Raw genomic sequence first — 21,734 nt, 5'->3', positions numbered from 1 at the left:
TAGGAGAATATATCAAAAAGCTTTGTTCTTTACTGTAAGGGTGCTGAGGCACTGGAATGGGTTGCCCAGGGAGGTTGTGAATGCTCCATCCCTGGCGGTGTTCAAGGCCAGGTTGGACAGAGCCTTGGGTGCCATGGTTTAGTGTGAGGTGTCCCTGCCCATGGCAGGGGGTTGGAACTGGATGATCTTAAGGTCCTTTCCAACCCTAATGATTCTATGATTCTACGTAGTGCCCACCCAGAACATGGTTCAGGACATCAATCAGGTGGAAAAAGTATTACAACTTGCCATGAAATCCTATATTCTCACATAAATAAGGAAAAGCTATAGCTATCCAGGCATCCTTAATTGCGGCATTTCCTGATAAGAAGGCCAAGATTTAAATATCCCTACTCAGCAAACAGAAGTCCTGGGGTCAGACTGTTTTCATGTGCTTTGCAATAATTAAAATACACATTTTTTTTCAGTAGAAAAACAGATCTTGCTCCCTTGTCCCAGTAACAGAACATGAGAAACTTAGTGCCTGGACGAATGACTTCCAAAATACCTTAAGTCTAAATAAAATAAGATAAAACAGCTGTGTTAGGAGAGAAAATAATCAGTGTTCTCAGGTTCTTAACTTCTCCCTTTCATATACAAGCCTGCTAGTCAAAGCATCACATCAAAAAGATCTTTTAATTCATTAGTCTCCTTTTAAACAGGCTTTTCTTAAAACTATGAGTTCTAAGAACACGCCAGCCTGGTGCAAGACAGTGATTTCTCCCCACTCCTATTTGCACATCACAAGATGTATTTGAACTTCTATATGATATAATCGGAAATACGTTAGCTCTATTGTAGTACACAGACATGATTATATTCCTGTTTACTTTGAGATATCACAGAAAAATGGCTTTTATTTGCAGCACCTATAGCTATCTGTAGCCAAATGTTCTACTGAGTAAAGCTGCATCCTTCTCGATTACTAGGGATAAAAACTAACAAGGCAAACACAAAATCCATGCCCTACACCCAGGGTAACTTTAATCTAAACCAGCCCCCAAGTAGCAATCGCATTCCTGAAGGGATAAAAGCAAACCAAACCAGTATTTGCTGGCCTCCCCAAACTTACTGCTTCTTGCAGGTATGTAACAGAGGGTTTGGGATTATCGAGTTAACTAGAGTTGAAAAGAAGCATCCATGATTAACTATGAGGACCATCCTCAAGCACCAGCTCTCACCTTTATGCTTCCCCCAATGAGATCTGGCGGCTCTTCATCTGTTTCTAAGGCAACGTTGATGGAGGCGAAGGGGCGACTTGCCATCTGTTGCATCTCCCGGAGTAGTTGCTAATTTAATAAACAGAAAAATATTATTATCATCTTGTTCCAACACAGAGATGGAAAAAACCACCACATGTATCCAAGGGGGTTTACCCTGTACGAAGGGATACCAAGGAATATAAAGAAATAACCTCCCGGTGTTTTAACAGGCTTAAGGGTACAAAGAGAATGGTAAATATTCACATTACTACAATGGAATAGGTTACTGTGAGTAAAGCTACACAGCCTGAGCCTGACCCGTTTGTGATGGCAAACGCAGCAGCTTCACTGTCCACAAAGCAGTTATTTACTTTTTAAGCTGTGATACCCTGGCTGTTTGTTACCATCCAGCTGGGGCACGACAGGACTCCATAGGATTTGTGGGAACCACTGGAAAATGCAACTAGCAGCAGCATGGAACTGCTGTAAGACAGGATTTGATATTGTTTATAACAGCACTGGCAAAACGCTGTCAGGCTTCTATTGAATAATCATCACTTTTTTAGTGTTTGTTTCCTTCTGAATGCAGCAAATGGATCAAAGGGGAAGAACACGTCCTTGTTGCACTGTGTTTTATTAAAACAGAAAACCTTTCCCTGGGTAAATCTCTGCAGGCCTTTATGACATGAGGCATCCTTTTATTGTCCTCTTAAGCACTTTGAAGCATGATGATGCAGCTCCCTTTCCTGAACACATACAGAAAAAAGACATTTCCTACATGGCTGGGCTGCAAACAGCATTTCAGTTTTAGCTGAGCTGTGGCTATGCTTCTTTTTGGCTTTGGTGCCTAATCTCTAAGACTAAGAGCAAGCTACACAACCCAGAAGCGGGTGCAGAAGCCATAACCCTAATTCCCAGAAGCAACGGGTCTGATGTGACTCAGTGCCCCTGTTTAATAAGGGAAGAGGCATGCACTTTGTATAGGGTGGAAAAACCCAGCAGTCTTAAGTGCAGCAAATGCCTACTGAATCACTTGTTGTATGCAGCTTTACACACTTAGCATTCCTACTCAGCTGCAGCAATACTAGTTATACTCTATTTTTAAGCCAGATTGAGGCACCATCAAATGTCCTCCGTACTTGCCACCATCACCACCCACATTTCCCCATTAATTCTGGACAATTTGACATTCCAAGTCCTAACTGATCATTTAGAGCACTCAAACAGGGCTAAAGAAAGACAACAAAATGAATTGTGCCCCAAATAAACCCCATCCAGAACAGCAGAAGAGGACAGAGCAGATGGGCAAAAGGAAGACGATGCTACAAGACGTTGTCTATGCAGAAGAGCCCTGAGGAGATGGACTTGGGGGTGCTGGGTGAGGAGAAGCTCCCCATGACCCAGCAGCAGCTCAGGGAGGGGATCCTGCCCCTCTGCTGTGCTCTGGGGAGACCTTAGAGCAGCTCCAGTGCCTAAAGGGGCTGCAGGAAAGCTGGAGAGGGGCTTGGGACAAGGGATGTAGGGACAGGCCAAGGGGAATGGCTTGAACCTGCCAGAGGGGAGACTGAGATGAGCTCTTAGGCAGAAGCTCTTCCCTGGGAGGGTGCTGAGGCGCTGGCACAGGGTGCCCAGAGAAGCTGTGGCTGCCCCATCCCTGGCAGTGCTCAAGGCCAGGTTGGACACAGGGGCTTGGAGCAAGCTGCTCTAGTGGAAGGGGTCCCTGCCTGTGGCAGGGGTTGGAGCTGGAGGAGCTTTAAGCTCCCTTCCAACCCAAACCAGGCTGGGGTTCTATGATTCTATCCAGCCTGCAACTCGTTTGGACAATATGTATTACATCACCTTTCTCTTAAGCTCATTAACCTTCTACAGTCTTTTCTCTGCGAAGCCACCCTTTGGTTTTGGAGTGGTTTTAGTGTAGAAAACTGGAACACTGTCTCTTTAAGAAGCTTGGGATTCAGGCAATGTGGCAGGCAGGCACGACAAGGTCAATACAACTAAGCTTTGGGCGTATATAAGCCTCTATGCTTCTCAGATGGATCTCACACTAATAAAATATACAACAATTCACTGCCATAAAAGCCCTGTGGCAAAGTTTTCCTTCATTTCTGAAAGGGGAAAAAAAGAAAGGAAAACAGAAAATATTTAGGAGCAGATTGTAGATACTGTCACAAAGCAAAAACCCCAGCGAGCTGACACCAGCGGAGCCGTACTAAGCACTTGCAAGCAAACTTGTGGGTAACTCACACTCGGGTAAGAGAACACGAGGAGTTTTGGAATATTTAAAGCACACCAGCAGATTGCAGACGAAAGCAAGTGTGAAACAGATTGCTGGGTTGTTGTTTCTGCAATTGTCCCCTTCAGCTATCATAAAGCGCTTTGTTGAATGGCTATAAAATCAAAGAACAAGCTGTCCTGATGAAGATGTCCAAGAGACTTTGGAACTGAAAGCCATCAGTTCTTTGAAGGAAGCTTAGTTTACTCAAGGAAATGGGCAATTTGGCAACATGACTCCTACTGAAGTCAATAGTAGCTTCAAGATATAAACCCCAGAGCAGTGCTGTGAAGGCAGAGATGTGACACAACACCAGCAGTGGGAAAAGCAGTGCCGACAGCATCGTTACTGTCTCTGTGCTCTGAAGTGGCTGAGGAAAGGCATTGCGTTTGGGGCTGTTCCAGCTGAGCCTCACTAAAACAATGGCCAGACCAGGTAAGACAAAAGGTCCCAGCTACAATCAGAGCAGCAAATGCCTAAGGGAGCAACCTGTTCCCAACACCGGTTTATGGCGCAGCACAAGTGATGCTACTAAATTTGAACCCCCTCAAAATGAAGAAGAAATCTGAGAAGTCACTGTCCTGTAACCAGAATGACACTCTTTCCCCAATGCATGCACTGTGCATGTTTAACCCTAGAATCCCAGCATGGTTTGGGTTGGAAGGGACCTTGAAGCTCCTCCAGTTCCAACCCCTGCCACGGGCAGGGACCCCTTCCACTAGAGCAGCTTGCTCCAAGCCCCTGTGTCCAACCTGGCCTTGAACACTGCCAGGGATGGGGCAGCCACAGCTTCTCTGGGCACCCTGTGCCAGCGCCTCAGCACCCTCCCAGGGAAGAGCTTCTGCCTTGTATGTAACCTAACTCTCCCGTTTTAAGTCTGAACCCGTAACCTGTGCACGTGTACACCCTTCAGTGTTTTTTGGTACATTAAAATTTTAATTAAAAGAAGTTATTGTGTTGTGAGGGAGAAATGGTGGTGCTTCCCCAGCCGAGACATCGAGCACAGCATCGCGAATCAGCAGCCGTTAGCATCACGGTACCATGAAGCTGGCTCCCCCTCATTCTTAATGATTGGCTTTCTGAGATTTGATATAACGAACCTCAATGCTCTTTCAAGCAAAGCTTTGGTTTCTAGATCACACAATTAATAAGACAACCTGGGAATATTTTAAATCACTTAGGTCTGAAGAGGATTTAAAAGGCAAAACGTTTGACAGGCTTACAATAAAAACACATCAAAAAGCAGGAATTGGAGCCCCTGGCCTTTAATATTTAAGTAACTGCAAACTGAGAACCTGCAACTTTCATTTGCATTGATTTCCTTTTTTTCCTCCCACTATCACCAGCAAAACTCTGTTCAAAAAGAATCACAAGTGAAAGCAATCGCAGAGTGGGAAGTGTTGAAACAAAGCCTGAAGGCTTTGGTGCAACCACACTAAGAGAACCTGACAATAAACAACCTCAACAGTCCACAGCGGAAAAGAGCAGCGAGGTGGGGAGACAACCGATGTCACCCATCTCATTGTGCCAGGACCAGAGGTGCAGACGCGGGAGCAAACAGTGCAGAACTGCAATGTTTTATACCAGGGATTCTTTTAACTCATACCTGTTGAGTAATGGATAATCCAAAATGAATAGTGTGCTGCTGATGGGAGGAAAACCACCGGAGGAACTGAGGAAAACCTCTTCATGCAACAGCACAGGCTCTCACGTTAAAGAAAAACAGCTCTTCAGGTTACCAGGTTAATTGACTAATATAACCTATGCTGTGTTTTCTGACAAGAAAAGCCTGAACATTTTATTCATGCTAATAAAGCAGTCACCACTCTTTGTATAACCGTGCTGCTACCATCCATCTCAGCGATTGCCCCCTGCAGAGGCTCTTTTATGAGCACGGTACCTTTTGGGCTGGGGGTCTGGTATCTTCAGCCATGAAAGGGTGATGATTCTTCCAGAAGAAAGCCACACGTTTTGGATTTTATTTGCTCCTTATAAAGGATGGCTTTAAAAAAAACTAAGCTAAGCAAAACAGCTATCTACAGCTTGTAATGAACACAAGAGTGTACGTGAGTGTTTCATCTCGGTTTTCAATGGAGATGAGAAGGAAAAAGGCAGAAAGTCAAGGAGGAAGAAACCACGGGTGTGCTAAGTGAACAACGGGCACGGTGGAGCTTTCATTTTAAGGCAGAGTAAATGCAAAGCAAGCAGGACCCCACGAGAAAGGGAGCAGTTATGTCCAGCAGACAGGAGGTACAGCAGGAATAATGCTGGAGTGAGACCAGAGGAATCCATGGGGATTCTCCAAGGGCTGGAGCAGCTCTGCTCTGGAGCCAGGCTGAGAGAGCTGGGCTGGGGCAGCCTGGACAAGAGAAGGCTCCTGAAGGGGAGACCTGAGAGCAGCTCCAGTGCCTGAAGGGGCTGCAGGAAAGCTGGAGAGGGGCTTGGGACAAGGGATGTAGGGACAGGCCAAGGGGAATGGCTTTAACCTGCCCGAGGGGAGACTTGAGATGAGCTCTTAGGCAGAAGCTCTTCCCTGTGAGGGTACTGAGGCGCTGGCACAGGGTGCCCAGAGAAGCTGTGGCTGCCCCATCCCTGGCAGTGTTCAAGGCCAGGTTGGACCCAGGGGCTTGGAGCAAGCTGCTCTAGTGGAAGGGGTCCCTGCCCGTGGCAGGGGTTGGAGCTGGAGGAGCTTTAAGGTCCCTTCCAATGCAAACCTGGCTGGGATTCTATGAAAAAAAATCAAGCTTCACTCTTTTATGAACAAGCAAAATCCCTTCCTGTGTTCTCCATGCTCTCTACAGCCAACTTTAAGAGCCAGGAGACTGAAATCAGTTCTGTGTTTTGATCCACTACCCTGTCTGTATTGCAAAGATAAAGTGGCCAAAATAGGCCGGTTTAATTGGCCAAAACCCAGGGCCTTCACACTGTCACGAAAAGAGGGGAAAGATGGATAGAAAGATGAAGAAGACGAGGAAAGGATCACCCAAACCACAAATCATTTTAGGACATTTAGGAAAAATGAAATATTTTGGGGCAGAACCGAATACTTTTGATTTTCCTGTATCAAGGTGAAGTTTGCAGCTCTACCACACAGCGCTAAAGATTCTCCAACATGGATTCTGCAAGCCTGGTCATCCACGGTTAAACAGAGGGTGGTCCAGAAAGCAGAGATGTTTCCTTCTTCCTGACCAGTCTCTTACATAGCATTAGTTCTGCAAAGTTAGTTAGAGTGTCAATCCTCTTCTATGTTCCCTCCAAGGCACATAAAACACACAATCTAATTGAATACCTACAGGTCTCTCTGCACTCACCAAGCAAAGGGTAACAGAATTCTCTCAGCAAAGCTCTTTAGCTCTGACTTGGCCATTTACTGATAGCAAGGATTAACAGGGATTTGGCCGAGGTCAAAGGATGGAGAGCGCTCCTATCCTTCCAAAACACACTATGTAGAGTGGCTGCACTGATAGACAGGCAGTTTGAGCTTATTCCTCCACATCCTACGTTGTTTTAAAGGTTTCATTTGAATTCAGAAGGCGGCTCGTCCCATTTGTGCACAAATACGTATCTGTGTATGCACATCCACTACCAACTACCTATCTGCAGGCATGACTTAGAGAACCTGGTCTGCAGAACTTGTCCCATAGCTCTCCTGTAATGACATCTGCCCAAGCAGCACCTCAGAGGCTGCTGATGGCCAGCGTGGAAGGGGCCATCATCTCCTGGGGCTCCCAAAGGACTTTGGAGAAGGTGCCCGTCTTGGTGGCAGTGGCAATGGTGGGCAGATGGAGCTGGGTGCCTGGTGGGTGAGCAGGCATCGCTGTGCGTTAGTCCGAAGCAAAATACATATCCCAGGGTGGAAACCTTTGCTTTACATTACAGTGACCTTAAGGGAAAGAGGAGAAAAAAACGGAGCTTCCCAGAACACACAAAGGGACATCAGCAACGAAACAAAGAAGCTATAAATATTGCACAGAGACGAGCCACATTGTCTCAGAAATCAGTGATTTAAAGCATTTAGCCACAATTACATCAACTGCCATGTAAGTCAACAAACAAAGCATTTGCTCTGACGCTTCCATCATCACTGAAAGTGAAGTTGTTCAGCCCCTAGAGCCGTGCACATATTAACATTAGTTAATCAGTGCTGCAACTGACGTTGCAGGCTGTGTTGAAAGAGAGAGGAGGAGAGAATTAATGTTCAAATGCTTGTGAACAGGCATGCCCACACTTCAAAACCGTAACAAACCAGAAAGCAAAAGCTGCTGGGAAGTTGCCTCATGCTGAAATGACAGAAGAGATTTAATTCAGGGCTGATTAAGAGAAGTAAGTTAGTCATAGAATCATAGAATAGTTAGGGTTGGAGAGGACTTTAAGATCATCATAATCATGCCCAGTAGGAGGGCACAGAAAAACCTCACCTTTAATAAGAAGATATCATTTCTTTATAAAATGATCAGAAGTACAGGGCCCATGCAGACTAAAATATATACCAATAGCAGATAATTGCACAATAGCAGAGCACACCTTGGATTGACTAGAGCTCTTCTAGCCCGATTACACAACACTGCTTCTCTCCCTGATTTTCCCAAATGGCTAAATTAGATACCTGTACCACTGATTCCTATCATCAGACATGGATCTAGGAGTCTGAACCAACAGCATCAATATACATACAGGTGTGTGGGTTATTAAATGAGGTTGAACTCTGCTAAGGCTAGATCTGATGATAGCTGAGCTTCAGCATTGCAAATACTGGCCAACTGTTCAAGGCCAGGTTGGATGGGGCTCAGAGCATCCTGCTCTTGGGGAAGGTGCTGGAACTGGATGAGCTTTAAGGTCCCTTCCAATCCAAACCCCTCTATAGTTTTGGGGATATACTAAACCCAACTTAACTCTCTAACAGCAACACCACTAAAGACCATGTGAGAAGAGCTCAGCTGGGTACCAACACTGCGCATGAGATTGCCAACCTGCTATGATGGGGTCCTGCATGGACATATTAAAGCTACAAACAGTCAGCTGTAACTGCAAGTTCAACCAGAGATGAGCTCAATGAGGCACAGATGTCACAGCAGCCATGTTCAACCAGAAATGGGCCATTGAGTTCCCCCTAAGCTGGAATCTCTTGCCAACATTAATATTCTGGGAGGTTTTTCCTCTTCAGAGCATCTTGTTTCTGCCACAGTTTCCTTCACTTGGTGACCAAAGCCACACAGATCACTGCAGATGTTTCTTTACCTGGATAAAGTCGACAGGTACTATCAGGTGGTTCCCATTCATAGATTTTAAATTTAGGGACAGCAGAAAGTTATGACTATTTGATCTGACCTCCTGCATAGTATGAGCCACTGAATTCCACCATGCAACTGGCCTAGAAAAGATCCTTGTAAGAGCAATCAAATTCTGAGAGCCACGTTCCTACAAAAACCTGTTGACATTGCCACTCTTCCCATTAAGAAGAGGAGAAAACCAGAACAGCTTTTGATTTCCTACCCCCAGCTGCAGACATGGGGTGCTCTGCCTTTGGCTGATCGGTTAGAAGAACCTCAACCCATCATGAATCTTCTGTGGTTCCTCTTCACAGACATTAACTCACATCATCACATCTCTGTATGTCCCTCCTTGGATAAAATGAGTCACCTGTGATGCTTTAGTCTCTCACTTAACGTTCTAGACAGTGAATTAATCCCAGCCTGGTTTGTGTTGGAAGGGACCTTAAAGCTCCTCCAGCTCCAACCCCTGCCACGGGAAGGGACCCCTTCCACTAGAGCAGCTTGCTCCAAGCCCCTGTGTCCAACCTGGCCTTGAGCACTGCCAGGGATGGGGCAGCCACAGCTTCTCTGGGCACCCTGTGCCAGCGCCTCAGCACCCTCCCAGGGAAGAGCTTCTGCCTAAGAGCTCATCTCAGTCTCCCCTCGGGCAGGTTCAAGCCATTCCCCTTGGCCTGTCCCTACATCCCTTGTCCCAAGCCCCTCTCCAGCTTTCCTGCAGCCCCTTCAGGCACTGGAGCTGCTCTCAGGTCTCCCCTTCAGGAGCCTTCTCTTGTCCAGGCTGCCCCAGCCCAGCTCTCTCAGCCTGGCCCCAGAGCAGAGCTGCTCCAGCTCTCAGATCATCCTTCAGAGCTCAGTCTCTTGCAGTGCTGTTCTTTACCATCTGCAACACCCAAGACATCACTGAGACCGGAGTGGACACAGTACTCCAATAACTGGTTACTCATAACACTAACATTAGGCTCTTTTATTATTACTCTACTTATAAATGCAGGAACAGGGAAATGACGTAGGGTTATTAAACCACCACTGCCATCACCACTTCGGTCTGGTTTCCAGGAATAGGCATTCTGGGAAGTAAACTCCCCTTAACTGCTTAAAAAAACACATAAAGGCTTACGTTCCACCGTGCAATGACACAACTGAGTACACTAACCGTGTCATCTACCCCTCCTTCAAAGTTACCTGCTTGCCACGACTTCTCCATCCCCCAGTTCGTGTTTCCTCTACAAACTACACCACCACCAACTTAATGTTTCCTTCTCCCTCACAGACACTGAATGGCACTGTCACCTTTATCGAACAAGAAGGTCTACATGCCAAATGACTGCTGGGAGCTTGGAGAACACAGCAGCGTATTTCAGCACCAGCACATCTTGTTTCTTACAAGCCCTCCGAAGCACCACAGGCTGCTTGAATCTAGGGATGTTTGCAGCCTGACCTTGTCATGTTCCTGCATAAAGCTGATACCAGAGCCTTCCAAAACACCACTGTGGCCTCTAGAGAGAGAGGAAGATCCTGATTTACAGTTACAGTTGGAAAATATTCCAATCCGGAATCCTTTGCTTTGACAAAAGGTGCTCTAAATCACAGCCTAGGACAGAAGATTTGAGGTGAACGAAATACTAGCAGGTGAGAGCAGGAAGGGGAAGAAAATGAAGGCAGGGCAATAACACAGCACACATCCCTTGGAAAGTCTTTGCTGTCAACTGAACACAGCAATCTGCCTCCCTAAATGGTATTCAGTGCTCTCGGACGTTACAGAGGAGAAAGCCAGTGGAAAAGAAGCACTGCTACAGTTTGAATCCACTTGGGAGGGAAAAAGGTTTCAGCAATGAGGTCAGGAAGGAGAAGGATAATCCCTGCAGTAAATCAGTTCACAAACTCCATCCTGAATAAGCTGGGTAGTGCACAGAGTGAAAACATTCAGTCCTGGATAGTCTTGGCAAGAAGGGAGGCAAAATGAAGACAATTTTACGTATGTTAAAGGTGCAACTGAGGTCTAGACACCCAAATTTAGTTATTATAGAATCCCAGACTGGTTTGGGTTGGAAGGGAGCTTAAAGCTCCTCCAGCTCCAACCCCTGCCACGGGCAGGGACCCCTTCCACTAGAGCAGCTTGCTCCAAGCCCCTGTGTCCAACCTGGCCTTGAACACTGCCAGGGATGGGGCAGCCACAGCTTCTCTGGGCACCCTGTGCCAGCGCCTCAGCACCCTCCCAGGGAAGAGCTTCTGCCTAAGAGCTCATCTCAGTCTCCCCTCTGGCAGGTTAAAGCCATTCCCCCTTTTCCTACCACTTTGCTCCCCACATATCCCAGTGGGGCACGGCCATTCCTCATGCAATTACACTGGGTTGGCCATCACTACCCATGCTCCATTTGCTGGACATGTTAAGAGGAATTATTTCTTGCTCAAGTGGAGGAGATGGAGCCAACTGAGGGTGAAGAGAACAGAAGCTGGATGCTGGAATAAAACAGGACAGAAGATTCACGACAGCAGATGAGCATATTAAATTTCTAATGCCATTCTCGTATTTTGTGCGTTATACTCTATTACCACCCCGATACGTTTAACGTGTCATTTTCTAGGCACAAGATAGAAAGGTTTCCTATCCCTGCTTCCTAATGTCATTCACCTCTTCCTAAGCCTCCTATAAAAGCTGCCATTTGATTTCCATTTTCCCCTCTTTAAGATGTCTGAAGGTACTTAAACTTGGTGCTCACTGGAGAGGGAATAAACACACAATTTACAATCCCATCTCCTCCATGCCTGAAATGACACAAATTGTTCTCATTTTTACTTTGGGTCAAGCTTTATACTCTGCAAGGCCTGAACTTTTGCCCAGTGCTCCAAACTCATTTTCCTACAACTAGACATTTGCTACACACTGTTTGCACACCCAAAAGACCCTTTAGCCAGGAAGCTGGGGAGCATCAGCACTGATATGCGGTCAAAGAGGAACAGCTACAGAACTGAAAAGGGAAGGAAAAAAGGGAGAAACTTACGGAATCACAGAATGATTTGGGTTGGAAGGGACCTTAAATACATTGTACAGGATCCTGATGTAGGTTCTGGATTTAGCACGCTGCTTTCTCAGTCAGGAGTAATGCAAATTCGCTTTGAACCAGATGCTGCTGCTCTGTTCCATTAACCCAACACCCAAAGCCCAACTGTACGACTTCTCCCAGCAATACTGAATAATTCTGATTACCAGTCCTTTCAACACACTCCCTCTCCTGTCCTATACATATCTCAGATCTAGCTATCTACTTTTCACTCTGCACTGTGATAAGAAGTTAGGCGCTGCAGTGCTTATATTGGAAGCAGACGTGATTGATAGCTGGGAATTACTCACAGATTGTGTTATATTTTACTTACTTTGGGGTTAAGATTAAAGAATGAGCACAGAATTACCACAGCACAGCCCATGGGAGACAGGCAACTGTAACATGACTACTTCTAAAAATACAGCCCAAGACAGAGAAATACCTTCCTCCAAAGCTGCAAGCCTATATTCACTCAAAGGTTGATGCTGATGTCTGAATCCAGTGTCCTGCCACTGCTGCTTAATCCACCCAGTATCTAAACTGTAATGGGAGGACGTGGAGGAGGTGGTCTCCATCAAATGTGTCAGCAGTTTGTAGAGGAAAAGTTAGTGAATCATAGAATGGTTTGGGTTGGAAAGGACCTTAAGATCATCGAGTTCCAACCCCTGCCATGGGCAGGGAAGCAAAATCTGGTTTTCCCAGTCCAGCAAAATGGGATATAAGAGCCCTGTAAGCGTACTGGAGAAACCCAAAGAGAGAATCACCACCAAAGGAAGGGAGAATGGCAGATCTGAAACAGACCCACTTCAGGAACACCCTCAGAACAGAGGGAAGTTTTGGTACACCTCAAATTTGCAAGGCAATAAATTGCTACTAATCACTGAGCAACCTCCTCTAGTGTGAGGTGTCTCTGCCCATGGCAGGGGACTGGAACTGGAGGAGCTTTAAGGTCCCTCCCAATCCAAACCGCTCAGGGATTCTCTGATTAACTCCTAATGTTTAAAGAGAGCCTTGCTAGAATTTATTGAGAGTCTGCATAAAATATAAACCCTGCAAGCTATAAAATCTTCGTAGATTACACCAAAAAGCTGCAGAATTTTTGGGTGGACTTCTGTTTCTGCAGACAGACTTTATTCATGCATCTAATAATGGCATGGCAGAGATTTAAAATGGTTTCATAGAATCCCAGACTGGTTTAGACTGGAAAGGATCTCAAGATCTTCCAGCTCCTACCCCTGCCACGGGCAGGGACCCCTTCCACTAGAGCAGCTTGCTCCAAGCCCCTGTGTCCAACCTGGCCTTGAACACTGCCAGGGATGGGGCAGCCACAGCTTCTCTGGGCACCCTGTGCCAGCGCCTCAGCACCCTCCCAGGGAAGAGCTTCTGCCTAAGAGCTCAGCTCAGTCTCCCCTCTGGCAGGTTCAAGCCATTCCCCTTGGCCTGGCCCTACAGGCCCTTGTCCCAAGCCCCTCTCCACTCCCTTGAGCTGTACAGGTATCTCTAACAAACCAGGAATGGAATAGCAGAGATCTATGACCTACAAGATTGAGATGAGAAGAAGGAGCAAGACAAATAGCAGCAAAAGACAAGAATCTGGCAGGAAAAGGACACACCAATGAACTGCCCATCAAACAGACACAAGTATGAATGGGGTTTAAACTCAAACATAACAAGACGTTATGAGCACTCCAGCTTTTTTCCTTAAAACACAGATCCCACTGAAAGGAACTTAATTTATCAAGACATTTTTCATTTAGACCCTGCTAAAGTATTTTAACTGAGCCCCAAAGCGCTGTATTTACTTCTCAGTCTACATCCCTCATACATTCTTAGATAACATTTAACCCCAGGAGCCAACAGGGAATGCTACACTGACTCCAGCTTACTTGCTTGCCAAGAAAGTGAAAAGGAAAAAACCAGGCTCCCTAGTAAAAATTTACCTACCTTCAGAGAGTACAGGAAACCTCAAAGGCTTAAATCACTTCCAAGATGAAGGGTTATCTGCTTGAAAGCCACTGATTATATTATGCATTTGAGTTCACTAGTAAGAGCAAAAACATCCGAAGCAGAAAGAGGAAGAGTTATCAGGCATCGTCCTGCTCTATTAGAAGGAAGGAGATCCTCAGATTGAACACATTTATCCTATTCCCATTACTGCACTGGGAAGTACAACCAGAGACGAAGTTTGGAAGAGATGATGAAATGGGCACTTGCACTGAATTTCAGCACTGTAAAAATTAATCCCCAGAACAGTCTTGATCAATTACTACATATGGATAAACTACCCTTGACTAGAACAGTTACAGGGCTGGGTGTCTGCAGCATCATTCCAGCAGGGCAGATAGGAGGAAAATCTATGGGAATGGGCAGATTTCACCCTAAGGTCTAAAAGCAGGGGAGAAACACACCTCACTCCTTAGGAGATAACTGGTCTTGGAGGATGACCTCCTATGAAGAGAGGCTGAGAGAGCTGGGCTGGTTCAGCCTGGACAAGAGAAGGCTCCTGAAGGGGAGACCTGAGAGCAGCTCCAGTGCCTAAAGGGGCTGCAGGAAACCTGGAGAGGGGCTTGAGACAAGGGATGTAGGGACAGGCCAAGGGGAATGGCTTGAACCTGCCTGAGGGGAGACTGAGCTGAGCTCTTAGGCAGAAGCTCTTCCCTGGGAGGGTGCTGAGGCGCTGGCACAGGGTGCCCAGAGAAGCTGTGGCTGCCCCATCCCTGGCAGTGTTCAAGGGCAGGTTGGACACAGGGGCTTGGAGCAAGCTGCTCTAGTGGAAGGGGTCCCTGCCCATGGCAGGGGTTGGAGCTGGAAGAGCTTTAAGGTCCCTTCCAACCCAAACCAGGCTGGGATTCTTACTTAAATATGAGAGATAAGGACACAGTCTGTATACTATGCGGCAACAACATGTTGGCCATCCTATCCTGGTCAGCCCGAGTGCTTTAGGTCTAACAGGAAATTAGCTTCAACTGATAAGCAGGAAAAAAGAGCAGTAAAAAAACCCCACTAAATGCATCAGGGATAAACAAGGAGGAACCATACCTGTGGGGTGTAAAGCACGTATTATTTTATGTGCTGCAAACAGGAAGGAGCTCGGAAACTGGCATGGGATGAAGAGGAGAAATCTCTGGCACTAGAAGTCACCTTTTAGGCAGTACACAAAAGCTTTCCAAGTCCTGCGTGGCTTCTCCCACCTTTCTGTTCTGCTCCACGGGTAAAAACCACCCCAAACCACCCACCCAAACCATTTAGATAGGCTTTTAATCTGAAAAGGGGGATCAGCCTCTTTAAACAGATTGAAGCAGGGGCTAATGTGGGTCAGAGGCTCAGCACAGAAACCTCCTCTTTCGACACAGATGTAAAGAATCTCCTAAATTATAGTGGGGTTATATTTCTGCTACAAAAACACCTCAGTCTAGAAGCTGAGCTCTTGGAACTCAGGACACTCACCCCTATTTTTTTTGTGCTTCACAGAAACTGCAGCATCAGGATACTAAAATAGCATCATTTGTCACTGAGACTGCAATCGAACGTACACTATTATAAATCCCTAAACAGAAGCACTTATAGATTAGTGGAGCTTATCCTTAACTGAAGGTTAATGCTATGCATATGTGAATAAATACAACAGAGAACAACTATAAAAGAAGTCACTGAAAAGACAGCATTCAGTTTTGTCATTGCAACCTCTCTTCGCCGCGATGCCCAGCAACTCTGCTTGATCTTCCAAACCACAGCTGCCACCAGGAGCAAAGACAGGAAACAACTGCAAAGGGAAAAGAGAGAGAGAGTATCTTATTGGCTTTGTTCAGAACGTGACAGCAGCTGAAAAATCCGAGGAAATCAAAGAAACACACTGAAAGTTCATAGAATGCTTAGAGGTACTTGGCTAGAAGATAACACAGCAGAGAGGTTTACACGTTTCAGTGCCTGTGACACTGGGTGAGGACCGATGCGCATCTGTTTTATCAGGGAAGACTGTGGTTCCCAAGTTACCTGCTTGTAAGGACATCCACCAGTCTTCACCAGGAAATCAGACCAGTAAGGCGGAAAGATTTAATCGAATTGAAAGAGCCAGGATTTCCTATCTTGTCATTTAAAGTGAGAGAATAACCCCAAAAAGAAAAGCCTTGACAGAAGCAGAGAAAATTGATTATTTATTCTTCTCTACCCTAAGATAAAGTGTGTGGTAGTTGGGTTCTTCTTAACTGGCTGTTGCAGACTGTAAGCATTTCTTGCTTTCCCCAACTATACTCCTTTCCTTAAACTAAATAGAAGAAAAGGAGGAATAAATTCATCAACTTCTAAGGAAAGTGCAAAGATTTAACAAAGAAGCAGATTTAACTAAAAGCAGTCAAAATAATAACAATAATAAATAATAATAGCTGCTGACTCTATTGACAGATCTTAAGCTGAATGCTTAATGAGCAACTTCAAGGCACACAAGCTGTCTAAGATCAAAATCTTTCCTTTTGGATATCTGGACCCAACGGAAAGCCTCTCTTCTCAAGTATCACATTGATGGGTAAGAGAAAATGTCTCCAAACCTCCCTCCCCACTCTCAAGAGTATATTTAAAGACAGTGCTTAAAGGAAGATGAAAATACATAAATCATGTCCTAAGGTGCACTATTTACAGTGGCTGCTGGGTTCTGTATGCTACAACAGGGACTGCTACTGCGTGCCCCTCTCCCCGCCTCTGGGCATGGCTTGGTTCTCGCCATTCCAAGGCTTCCAATGGAGACCACAGCCGTGAAGGAAAGCCTGTAGTGGAAGATCCTGACCACTCAGCACTCCCTGCCTTTGACAAGAAACTCAGCTCTGCTTCCAAAACTCTGTCCCCCAAGCTCCTATTTCCAAACAACACCGTGGTTTCCACTGTGCTCTCCCACCCTACTCATACAAATATCCATGACTACAATGACCACAGAATCCCAGCCTGCTTTGGGTTGGAAGGGACCTTAAAGCTCATCCAGTTCCAGGGACCCCTTCCACTAGAGCAGCTTGCTCCAAGCCCCTGTGTCCAACCTGGCCTTGAACACTGCCAGGGATGGGGCAGCCACAGCTTCTCTGGGCACCCTGTGCCAGCGCCTCAGCACCCTCCCAGGGAAGAGCTTCTGCCTAAGAGCTCATCTCAGTCTCCCCTCGGGCAGGTTCAAGCCATTCCCCTTGGCCTGGCCCTACAGGCCCTTGTCCCAAGCCCCTCTCCAGGTTTCTTGTAGCCCTTTCAGTTCTGGGAAGACTGCTTCCCATTGGACATGAAGCCACTGCTGCACTGCTGACCAAAAACCCAGCTTATAATGATCAGTGCCATCAGTTCCCTGCTGGTCCCTCTCTTCCTAACATGTTTGCCTGCAAGGGCTGCACATTTTGGCCTTCAAGCATTACTTCAACAACTGGGAGTCCTACTCTACAGCAGCAAATCCTGTAGCATTGAGTAGGGCAAAGACTTGGAACCACGTATCATTAAAAACAGGACAGACAGCAGGAACCATGCCCTGAGATGCAAAAGGAGGAGAGCCCATTCCTCACTACATGTCATTATCCACAGCCTATATATTAAGAAAGCTGCATGTGATCGGGCACTGAACACTCAAGGGGAACATGACTGCAGTTCTCAGGCTTGGATATGCACAGAAATATGTTTTACTATCATGCAGTGGATGAGATTAAAATATTGGCACTTGTGTCACTTCAGCATTACAACGTCTGCACAGCTTTGAAAGACTCCTACAGTGCCTGCTTCTTTATGAATCTAAGCAGGATCATGGTGAGATTTTTTGGGGGCCTTTCTCATTTCAAGACATATGTATTCCAATCACTTCCCCCACATTTTCTCGACATATTAAAATCTGACATTATTTCACTGTAAAAGCCAGGCCATTTTTCTGCATGCAAAAAATAGTTTAGACAAGTATTGTTAGTGGCTTTTATTTTGCTGTTTCCTGGAATCACAGAACAGACCAAATCTGCTCTCTTGAAGTCCAGGGCAGCGAGCTCGATGTGCACCCTCCTCGCTGCCCTAAGTATAGAATCATAGAATTGTTAGGATTGGAAAGGACCTTAAGATCATCCAGTTCCAACCCCCTGCCATGGGCAGGGACACCTCACACTAAACCATGGCACCCAAGGCTCTGTCCAACCTGGCCTTGAACACTGCCAGGGATGGAGCATTCACAACCTCCCTGGGCAACCCATTCCAGTGCCTCACCACCCTCACAGGAAAGAATTTCCTCCTTAGATCCAATCTAAACTTCCCCTGTTTCAGTTTTAACCCATTACCCCTTGTCCTGTCACTGCAGTCCCTAATGAAGAGTCCCTCCCCACCATCCCTATAGGCCCCCTTCAGATACTGGAAGCTGCTCTGAGGTCTCCACGCAGCTTCTCTTCTCCAGGCTGAACAACCCCAACTTTCTCAGCCTGTCTTCATACAGGAGGTGCTCCAGCCCCTGATCATCCCCGTGGCCTCCTCTGGACTTGTTCCAACAGTTCCATGTCCTTTTCATGTATCCTGAACATCTCATTTCCTGGTCACTGATGGCCAGGCTGCCCTTGAGCTTCACATTCTTCACCAGTCCCTTCCTGCTGCTGAGAACAAGGTCCACATAGCACCTCCACTCCTTGGCTCCTCTATCACTTGTAGAAGGAAGCTACCACCAATGCATTCTAGGAACCTCTTGGATTGCTCATGTATTGGTGCATGCTTCAAGGTAGCTGAAGTCTCCCGTAAGGACCAGGGCTTGTGAACACAAGACTGCACCTACCTGCCTATAGCCTCATTCACTTGGTCTTCCTGGTCAGGCAAGCCTGCAGCAGACCTCACTATAATGTCCCCTGCCCTCCCTTTAATCCTGATTCTCAGTTGGCTCCTCATCCATCCCCATGCACTGCAGCTGGTCACTGACACAGAGGGTGACACCTCCTCCTTGTCTCTTCAGCCTGGTCCTCCCTGAAGAGCCTGCATCCTTCCATTTCAACGCTCCAACCACAGGAGCCATCCCACCACATCTCTGTGATGCCAGTAAGAACCCAGCCCTGCAGGCATGCACACAGTGTGCAAGGCCAGGCTGGACAGGGTCTTGAGCAACCTGGTCTAGGTGAAGGTGTTTGTGCCCATGGTAGGAGGGTGAGAACTGGATGAGCTTTAAGGTTCTTTCCGACCCAAATCATTCTATGATTTTATGATCTCTACCTCCTCTTATTTATTACCCACTCTACATATATTTGCACAGAGGCATTTAAGTTGGGCCCCAGTGAAGCCAGCTTTCTGGCTGGAGGGGCTGGAATTCCTTTGTGCTGCTCTTCAGGTGCTCTCCTGCTGACCTGTGATGTCTTTCCAGGCTTTAGGCATCTCTTGCTGGCAATGGCATCAAACTCATGGGAACGAGATGGATTGAGGCTCCCCTCCCTGCAACTTTTAATATAAAGCCCTCCTCATCAGGATGGCAAGCCTCTAACTGAAGATGCTCTTCCTCTTCTCTGACAGATGGACCCCATTAGGCCAGGTTCCTTAAAGACAGTTCCATGATCTAAGTAGTGAAACCCTTGGCTGTGACACAAGTCCTGTAACCCTTTATTGATTCACCAGATTCAACTGGCCCTTTGGACAGGAAGGCCTGATGAGAAAACTACCTGCACTCCAGAGTCCCTCAACCACCAACTCCCAGGGCTCTGTAATCCTGCTTGATACTCCTCAGACTGCTCCTGGCTATGACACTGGTGCCCACATGAAACAACAGCAGTGGATAATGTATGAGGTTTGGTCTGGTGGTGACTTCCCTCATATGACCCCCAGCTGGCAGCACACCTCTCTACAGAGTGCATCACATTGGGAAAGGTGCCACCCTTAAATAATAAAGCATATACATTAAATCTTTAATTGCTATTTTGGTAAAGAAGCTAGCATGCATTATTGATGATTAAGGACTTCAGAGAATCCCAGACTGGTTTGGGTTGGAAGAGACCTTAAAGCTCACCAGTTCCAACCCCTGTCACAGGCAGGGACACCTTCCAGTAGACCAGGCTGCTGAAAGTCCCATCCATCCTGGCCATACCTGTTCACACATTCAGCTTTCCCAAAGCTCTCTACTGCTGCATTAAGTAGGATAGCAGACTGTACCACCTGGGAACAGCATCTCTCCTGGACAAGGTCACGTCTGGACTAGATGGGTTCTCACTTAGGTCACAGATGAGCAGGCACAGGTGAATGATGGAGCAGCAAAATTCTGAGTGCCCACATTTGTCTTAGGACTCTGTCAGCTCCCCATGGCAAGAATGCCACCACGCTTGCTCAATGCCTTTGGTAAGCTTTTTTCCTCTTGTTTTAAGCTCCCTTTTGATCCAAGAAACCTAAAGTGCAGTGCTTGATCTATCCCTGAGGCCAAAAGAGGACAGTGCTCCCTGAAAAGCAAAAGTCCAAGATGTCTCCATGCAAAACCAACAGAGCTAAGATCATAAGGTAACTCTTCGGTCTGCTTTGGTTTCGGTATCATTTTAACATCATTACACAAATGGAGGGTGGAAACAAATCAAGATCTTCAAAGCATCACGGCAAAGCATTCCTGGCTCCTCATACATACATACATACAAAACATGAGCAGGAGTCCCCAGGACAGCCTGCCAAAGCTCAGTGCCTACAAGGCCACCATGTTCACCTCGTGACTCCAGTGAGAGCATCTATCTCAGGATAAAGCATTTCACATGCAGCTTACGGGCAGCAGCTACTGCCATGGCTTATCCAAGTCTACCTCCTCAATATCCCGTATTTGGGGAAAGGAGATGGAAGTCCAAAGAGATGGAGAGATGCTTCAACAATCTCCAGCACCTCTGTTATAAAGACCCATTTTACAGCGATTTGCCTTCAGGAGGAGCTTCTCAGGTGGTCAAGCACACAGATGAACCCGTGCTGTTACATCCCGTCACTGAGATCTCCACCTTTGTGTATGACATACGTGCTCCATTCATATTTATCTATCAGATAGCACCACCAACATGCACACCAAACTGCGGACACATGTCAAAACATGCTGAATCCCTATCAGGATGGCTCCTTTTTAGGACAAATGTGACCTCAGTGAGGTGTCCATCCCTGGGAGGGTGCTGAGGCGCTGGCACAGGGTGCCCAGAGAAGCTGTGGCTGCCCCATCCCTGGCAGTGTTCAAGGCCAGGCTGGACACAGGGGCTTGGAGCAAGCTGCTCTAGTGGAAGGGGTCCCTGCCCATGGCAGGGGTTGGAGCTGGAGGAGCTTTAAGGTCCCTTCCAACCCAGTCTGGGACTCTATGGTTTGAGTATGGTGCCTCCCTAAATACTCATTTACACTTAGTCCCCCGGAGAAGACAGCTGGAGTGAAACTAAGAGCATCACCTTTATCTTTATATTAAATATATCTTATATATAAATATATCTTTAAGTATTATTATATATCCTTATATTAAATCCCCTTTCCAAAATGCAACATTACATGAGATCGTACACGTCAGAACCTCACGGGTTTCTCTTTCCTGCCTCACTTCTGGCACCACAGCCAAGACTTCCTGAAGAAAGCACAGTCAGGAATTAACAATTAGGGACTAATAAAAACTCCTCCTAAACCACAGGACCCTGTATTGCAGAGGAACAGCACCATGCATCTTTGTACCGTCACAAGGAGGCAGCAAATACCCACAAAAGCCATAAAATCTCTAAGGAAACACATTTCCCCCCTGCACTACATCCCCTTGGCAGCAAAGAGGAATAAAATGCAGCACCCGCTTGGCTGGGCTTCAGTCCATCACCTACTGGAGGAGCCCTGGGGGTAGAGCGAAGTCAAGATGAATGTGCTGGGTTTACTCAGCCTAAACTCTCCTGAAATAAGGTATGAAGACTTGTCCTCACATCAGCAGCTTTAAAGAAGCTTATTTTTCCCCATA

General features: G+C 46.6%; 1 protein-coding gene across 1 annotated transcript in view; it reads right to left on the bottom strand.

Moving 5' to 3' along the window:
- Positions 1-21,734, bottom strand: part of ATRN (attractin) — a 173,396-nt gene that overhangs the window by 15,880 nt on the left and 135,782 nt on the right. Inside the window, exons 26-27 of the mRNA XM_061440957.1 lie at positions 15,515-15,593; positions 1,221-1,328 (exon numbers count right to left, since the gene is read on the bottom strand). Coding sequence (XP_061296941.1) covers positions 1,221-1,328; positions 15,515-15,593 — 187 coding nt within the window. The remainder of the gene's footprint in view (positions 1-1,220; positions 1,329-15,514; positions 15,594-21,734) is intronic.

The sequence above is a fragment of the Pezoporus flaviventris genome, unplaced genomic scaffold (genome assembly GCF_033815535.1).
Source record: "Pezoporus flaviventris isolate CSIRO_AGI_PZ_B2104156 unplaced genomic scaffold, CSIRO_AGI_Pfla_v1 ptg000188l, whole genome shotgun sequence".
Lineage (NCBI taxonomy): Eukaryota > Metazoa > Chordata > Aves > Psittaciformes > Psittacidae > Pezoporus > Pezoporus flaviventris.
Note: the sequence above shows the minus strand (reverse complement) of the source record. Positions and strands in the feature narration are given on the sequence as shown.